At 52.0% G+C, this 7,110-nt stretch overlaps 1 protein-coding gene across 1 annotated transcript; it reads right to left on the bottom strand.

The window, feature by feature from the left end:
- Positions 1-2,103: 2,103 nt before the first annotated feature.
- Positions 2,104-6,704, bottom strand: RASL11B (RAS like family 11 member B). The gene is made up of 4 exons (XM_004706283.2): positions 6,450-6,704; positions 5,801-5,857; positions 4,542-4,618; positions 2,104-3,577 (listed from the first exon to the last, which is right to left on the bottom strand). Exons 1-4 carry the CDS (start codon positions 6,586-6,588, stop codon positions 3,107-3,109), a joined length of 744 nt encoding a protein of 247 aa, XP_004706340.1. The 5' UTR covers positions 6,589-6,704; the 3' UTR covers positions 2,104-3,106.
- Between the last annotated feature and the right edge of the window lie 406 nt (positions 6,705-7,110).

Genomic DNA, 7,110 nt, shown 5'->3' with positions numbered 1-7,110 from the left:
CACCACCTCCACCACATCACCACCACCTCCACCACCACCACCACCACCACCTTTGGGTTGGCAGCCATTGAACTACCAGGCCTCCTTATAAAGGAATAAGAACAATGATATAGTCCTTTGTGTGAACTTGAGGGATTCACTCAAAGCCCTGAGCCAGTTTTTCTCACCTGTAAAAAGGTAAGGGTGCCTCCCTTGCTCCCCACCCCCTCCTCACAGGGTTATCCTGAGGATTAGCCAAGAGCAGGTTTGTAACAGCACCATTCTGACAATTACAAGGTGTGATTATCTGCCCATAAAGATAGTGACTCACTCAGCTTGCACGAATGGTCTCCCAGCCCCAGTTGCAAGCAGAGTCCTGGCGGGTTTAATGCATGTGCTTGTGGCCTAAGCTCCTGGGGAGTGATTTCGGGGGTGGCCCCCGGCTTCCCTGAGAGAGTGAGGGGGATGCTCTGAAAGCAGCACCTGCAAACAAGAGGTTTGCCAAAGGATAGAGAAGCAGTCATCTTGTGTAGACATGTGAATACCGTGGAGGCAGAGAGATGCCCTAGCAGCACAAAACATCTGTTGCAAGTTTTCCTGGGAAGACCCTGAAGGAAAAAATAAAATATATAGTACTCTTGATATAAAATAGACCGATTACAATTTTCAACACTTACTGTAGGCTGTGGCCTTTGATGAGTCCTTTAACTTGCTCTGTGAGTCCATTTTGGAGAAAGATGAGGCTTTCTGTCCCTGTGAAGAGTGACCACCTCAGAACCCTCAGGGGCAGTTCTCCCCGTTCAATAGGGTCCTGTGAGGCAGAATCAACTCCAGGGCAGAGAGAGAGACTGACTGGATCTCCAGGGCCGGGTGGGTTACCAGGTGGGCTGCAAACTGCAAAGTCAGCAGCAGTTCCGACCCACAGCTGCTCCTGGGGTGAAAAATGAGCCTTTCTGTTCCTGTAAAGATTTACAACCTTAGAAAAAGCACTATGGCAGCTCGGCTCTGGCCTACAGGAGCCAAACTCGACTCACTGGCAGGGAGTGTGGTTTGGATTTCTGGGGTGAATCCATTTCATCTGTAAAACAGGGATATCAGAATGTCCTACATTGGATTGTTGTGTGACTTGAGAGAATCCCTGGAAAACATAATGCCTAACTTTACATGCCCCATAAATATAAAACACTAAGCAATACTTTTCCTGAAAAGCAACTTAATGTCTCGATAGAAATCTAGTCAGACCACAGGACCAGAACTAGATGGTACCTGACTACAGTTACTGACCACTTTGATCAAAGATTCTATAGGAAAATCATGATCAAAAAGGGGGAACCTGAGGGAAGAATTCTCAAATCCTCATGGAATCCATACTTTCTGGAGCTGGATGAGCCCCCCAACTATGGCCCTGAGACCACTTTTTTAAATTTGAAGCCAAAAATATCCCATCATATTCCTTAAAGCAAACCATAGGTTAGCTTAAATTACGAAGAATGGCTGCCCCTCTGACGCATGTTGGGCCTTATCTGGTTTTCAACATATTCTGTGTTTTCCTTTATTTTCATATTGGTGTTATCTCAGATGTATTTTGTCATTAGGGGTAGCCCTTTTGAATTTTGGTTGTATGCTTTTTCATTTTTCCATAGATGAAACCCAGGACTGATGAGCCTATAGAGACAGCAAGGAGAATAAGGGTTCTTGGGCAGTGGGTGTGGGTACAAGGGAACTGATATCAAGGAGTTCAAGAAGAAAGAATGTTTTGAAACTGATTGTGGCAGCAATTGCACAATACTGCTTAATGTGCAATTGTGTGGTACTGATTGAACTAGGAAATGATATGGTATTGGTATTGGCTCCCAATAACATGGGGGGGGGTCTGCCTTTACAGGGTGCTCCCCCTCTAAATGGGGATCCAGTTGACAAAAGCAACTAAAAAGGTTAGATGAAAAGCCATGAGTTTGTTCATGAGAGAGGAGAGATTCAGAAAAGGAGGGCTGGACGGTCACCTACCTTGTAAATGTAACGTGTCGCCCAACGATGGGTCTGGAGATTGTTGGAGTAGCGTTGTGCTCTCCTCCATGTATTTTCAATAAGAGCTCATTAAAAAAAAAAAAAAGCAAACATCTCTTCTTTGGAAATGAGAATTTATTTTACAGAAAATAAATTAATTACATTTTCAGCCCAAGCCTAAGTGGCTTTAAAGTGCATCATCTGTGTAGGGGGTTTGGCAGGGTGGCCCCGGCTCCTGTCGACTAACTGTCGAGTTGTGGTTTTGTACATTAGCCACCCATTGCCATGACTTGGCTGGGTCTGGGAAGCAACCCAGCGTCCTTGCCCGGAGCTGTTTACACAAATCACACCAAAATCAAGAGATTGTTTTTTCCCTGTACCTGATGCAACAGTTTTAAAAAAAAATAGTCTCAAAACGGACTCAAAAGTCTGTGGCCGAGGAAGTCTGAGTTCACAACCACACAGCACACGCCCAAAGGCACATACCCGTCCTGGGTCAGGTGAAGCAGGTCTTTCTGCAGGTTCCTGCATATGCAGGTTGCTCGATCCCCGTACAGACATCTTGCTGGCCCTTACCCAACCTCCTTCCCCTGCCCCCTCCCCCCCTTTGGAAAAGGAGGATTTTCTTCTTTGTTCTTAAGGGAAGAACTCTAGGTATCCTAGCGGTCCTGACATGCAAGTCTCATTGATAAAACTAATTCTTCCTCCTAAGGGGGTGGGGTGTGTGTGTGAAGTGGGGATGGGGGACAGAGGGGGGAGGGGGAAAGCATGAGAATGGCTAATCTGTACTTCCATTCCTTTTGTAAATCACATCAATACAATGTTTGACACTACAACAGATCATCATTTACAAGGTGGCGAAGGGCAAAAACCAAAGCCTTCGCGCCTCCCTCCCCAGTCCAAAGGGGCAGGCCCAGAGTCCGGCCCACAGGTTCAGAGGGAGGCCCTGGAAGCCCCATCAGTGCTGTTCTCCTGCTCTGAATGGCACGCCTCCCTTTTCTGCCGCAGTTCCGTCGGGCCCTCGGCCCCTGGCTCCAGCCCCTTCTGGAACCATGAATACTGCCAGCCATCGACGTTCCTGTGTTGGAACACCCACCCCGCGGGCGGGCGCGGCCCTGCTTCAGACCGACGTGACAGTCCGCACTTTGGCAGAGAGCGCTTGCTTGAATCGCCTCTTCAGGTCTTGCATATTGGGCGACTTGGGCCTGGGGATGAGGGAGCTTCTCCGCTTCTCCAGCGTGCCGCTGGGCTGCTGCTTGTGACTCACTTCTTTGCACAGCACGTGGAAAGCATGGTACACGTCGTTGTAATTCTCGCTGACGGACACCTCATAGAACGAGCAGCCCAGCGCGCTAGCCAGCTGCGGTCCGAGCTGAGGGTCCACCTGCTTGATGTGCAAAAGGTCGGCTTTGTTGGCCACCACCACCACGGGCAGCCGGGCACCCAGGTGTAGCTGCTGCACGTGCTGGTGGAGCTGGCCGATGAGTTCATAGCTCTTGTGATCGGTGATGGAGAACACCATCACCACGGCGTCTGCCCAGCGGATGCACCGATTCAGCTGCTCGCTGCAGCTCAAGCCGTTCTCGTGGACCTGAAAGATAGCGGGCCAGCCCGGTGAGCATGCGGCCCCACCTCACCCCGGCCGCCCTCCACTGCGCCATCAAAAGAGCCCTTCCTGCCGTGGCCAGGCTGCAGGCTGTCAACCAGCTAGATCCCCACACCCTTCAGCCTTCTGGACACCGTGTTGATCCAGCTGCACAGAGTTGGAATAAATAACAGGGCAGCTCCGCCACACTCAAGTGGAAAATTGACCTGCAGAGAACTCTGTGCAGAGAGACTTTGTAGTTGCACAAAATGGGAAATTAACTGGCTAGACAGTAAGTCTGGGGCAGGACAGATAGGAGCTGGAAGCATTTAAACCTGGATAACTGCCCAGGGCGAGGGGGTGGGGCGGGGAGACCACGAACTTTCCACAGTATCCAAATGGTTCTAAGTGTTGGGGACTGTATCTCCGTGCTTGATTTATAAACACACACACACACACACACACACACACACACACACGACAGCATTTGTTTTCCTGTACCTGTCTGATGCAGCCGTTTAAAAAAATTACAGTCTCACGATTGCTCAAAGTCTGCAACTCCTAACCACACACCCTCGAAATTGTGCCGAGCCTGTGTCGGGCAAAGCCACGCCTTGCTGCTAGGCAAGCTGACATGTGTCTGAGTGGAGAACAATCTGGGGCCCCTCGCCTCTTTTTCTGGCAAGGAGGATTTTTCCAAAGTCACACAAATAAAACCAACCTTGTTACCCCTCAAAAGGAGAAGTTGGCCAGTGCTGTGTGTACTGGGATTAGCCCTTCCAAATTGTAGACTCTTCCTTGAATCTGATTCCTGCCCTTTTAGCCAAGCCGCTCACATTAACCATTGGCTGACCGACCAGCAGCCAGAGAACATGGTAGTCGGGCACCATGGACAAGTCTAGAACAACTGGGACAGGCCAACAGCCAAGAGGACTCCCAAGAGATCCACCCCATAGTTTGAGTTTCTCACCTGAATGCCTGGGGTATCTTGAACCTGGAGAGCCAGGGTTTCCCCCTCCATTTGGACTTGTCTAGTGTAGAGATTACCTATGAAGGCGAATAAGAAGAAAAGATTAGTTCTCTTCCTTTTTCCATAACTTTGAAAACATTTTTACTTTCTTTTTTTAAGATGTAAATCTAGCCTGCACAAGAGGCACAAAAATAAACTATATTTCGTTTCTGTGCAATGGGCATGTTTCAGATTTTTTTAAACCCCCTATTAGTAGAGTTATTCAAACATTGGCAGAATTTAGGAGCCCTGCTAACACCCAAAGTCAGCAGTTCAAACCCACCAGCCACTCCTCAGGAGAAAGAGGAGGTTGTCTGCATCCCTAAAGATTCAGTTTGCACACCCTGTGAAGGGTTGCTATGAGTCGGAATCGACTTGATGGCAATAATTTTGGATTTTTTTTGATGGGAAAGTTTGCAAGTTTTTTTTTTCTGTTTTGTTTTTAAATAAGACTCTCCTGTATTTCAAAGGATTCCCTTGGAGCACGTCTTCTTGTTCAACAGGTGTGGGCTTTCTATTATATGTACACTTTATCACCTCTTGGATATAAATTTAAATTCAGCTACTAGACATAATGGCTCGGTCAGCAAATATTATTGGTAAATGCCAGCGCCAACTGTGACAAGATGCTAGCCAAATCTCCATCAAAGCATAAGACGGCTGCCCGCCCGACGGGCTCAGCCATTGGCCAGCCCAGCACAGGCAGACAGCTACCCGACATCCAAGTCACAGGATTTGAAATACACCTGCCTTCTCATTTATCCAGAAATGCCCCTCCAAAAACCCCCATGGAGTTTGCTGCTGCTTTGTTAACCGAAGTTTCCGTTTAAAACTGCTGTCCCTTGGCCTTTGCTTTCAAAGGTCATCTGTGAAAGGGCAGCCAGCAGAGAGGGAGGGGGAGGGGGGGACTGGTCATCTTTTTCTTTCTTTCTTTTTTTATGACTTTTGTAGGAGTGTTTTGGAGGGAGAGGCTCTTGAGTACAAAAGGTGCTTCAACCGGGGTCCCTCTAGTTAAAAAACATACCAAGGGGAATACTTTCAGGCACTTGATAAAATGATGAATGGGCTCAGACTGTAGGGAGGCCAGATGGCAGTGATGGGCGGAGTGGGCAGAAGTGGCCAGATCGTGATGGTCAGCCTGCCACTCTGAAGGAAGCTTTCCGGGTGCCACTGAGACCAGGGAAGGGTAGGACTGGCGCATGTTGGTCATATTTGCTCACCTGCATTTCTTTCATAGTCTCCGATGAACCGTTTGGTGAGGAAGCGCACCACCAGAGCTGAGGGGAGGGGGAGGCGGAGGGGGAAGGGGGGACAGAAGAGAGAAACAAGAAAGGGTCAACAACGCTGGCCTGAGCCATTAGCCTGGTCACTACTCCACCCCCAGCCTGGGAGACAACCCTCTGCCCCGCAGCTCCCCGACCCCCTTTGCAGAGACGAGGAGAGGAAGGCTGGCGGGCCCTGTGAGTTATGGCTCTGTCCAGCTGGAAGGGTCATTTGGCCCCGGAGCCTCCTCTGGACTGCACATCCGCCTTCCAGCAGACAAATGTCGTTCCTAACCTTCAAGACCTCCAGGAGGGGCTATAAGCGCTGACCGCCCCCTCTGTGCCACGCTCGCCAGGGGCTCGGAAACCACAAAGTTCTGATTCCCGTTGAACAGAGAAGGTCGCTGAGGCAGCCTGGACCCCAGTACCCTCATGTGTAGGAAGGGCTGCAAGCGACGACGATCGCTAAGGGGACGAAGGTCCCTCCCAGAAGGGTGTGGGCGATTCAGCCGCAGCCCGCACCTTCCTCCACTCATCCCACTTCTCCCCAGCTCCCAGCGAGGAAGGCCCACCCTAGCCGCGGCTCTCCCCAGAGCAGGGCACTCACCAGTCTTGCCCACTCCACTGGCCCCGACCACGGCGATCTTCACGAGGCGGCGCCCGGCAGCCCCCCCGCAGCAATCGGCGGCAGCGCTGCCCGAGGTGGGGTACTCGGCGATGGTGCACATGTTCTGAATGAGGCGCATCGCCGCTCGGAGCAGGGCTGAGCGCGCCGGGCAGGAGCCGTGGGCAGGCGCGGGGACGCTCGAGCTGGGCGGGAGAGCCACGGGCAGAAGTGAGCTAGACGCTGGGCGACCCAACGCCGGGCAGCGGTCGGGGGAGGAAAGCTGCACCCGGCTGCGCGCGCGCGCCCTATTTTCTCTCGGGATGGCCCCGCCCCCGTCTTCTACCACCAATCCCGGGGCTCCGAGGGCGAGACCCCGCCCCCGGTGCCGCTCCGCGCACGGCGCCCGCGGAGGCCCCCGGAGCCAGCTAGGGGCTAGAAAGTGGAGCGGCCGGCCAATGGCGGGTGCCTCCTGGGGTCCGGCTGCGCCAGCACGGGGCGGAGGCTGTGGCTGCAGGGACCCCTTGAGCTCCAAGAAGTGGGGCTTGGTCCAAGGGGGCGTGGCGGTCGGTAGTGGGAGAAGCTCCCCGCCCCCTGCGTCGGCCGAGCCTAGCTGTCTGTCTGTCGTCACTGTCCGTGTCTCCTCCCGCTGGCCCCCAACTGC

The sequence above is a fragment of the Echinops telfairi genome, unplaced genomic scaffold, assembly GCF_000313985.2.
Source record: "Echinops telfairi isolate 266 unplaced genomic scaffold, ASM31398v2 ScPeMD7_7468;HRSCAF=8506_0, whole genome shotgun sequence".
In the NCBI taxonomy this organism is placed as follows: Eukaryota; Metazoa; Chordata; class Mammalia; order Afrosoricida; family Tenrecidae; genus Echinops; species Echinops telfairi.
The sequence above is the reverse complement of the archived record's forward strand: the minus strand, read 5'-3'. Positions and strand labels throughout refer to the sequence as shown.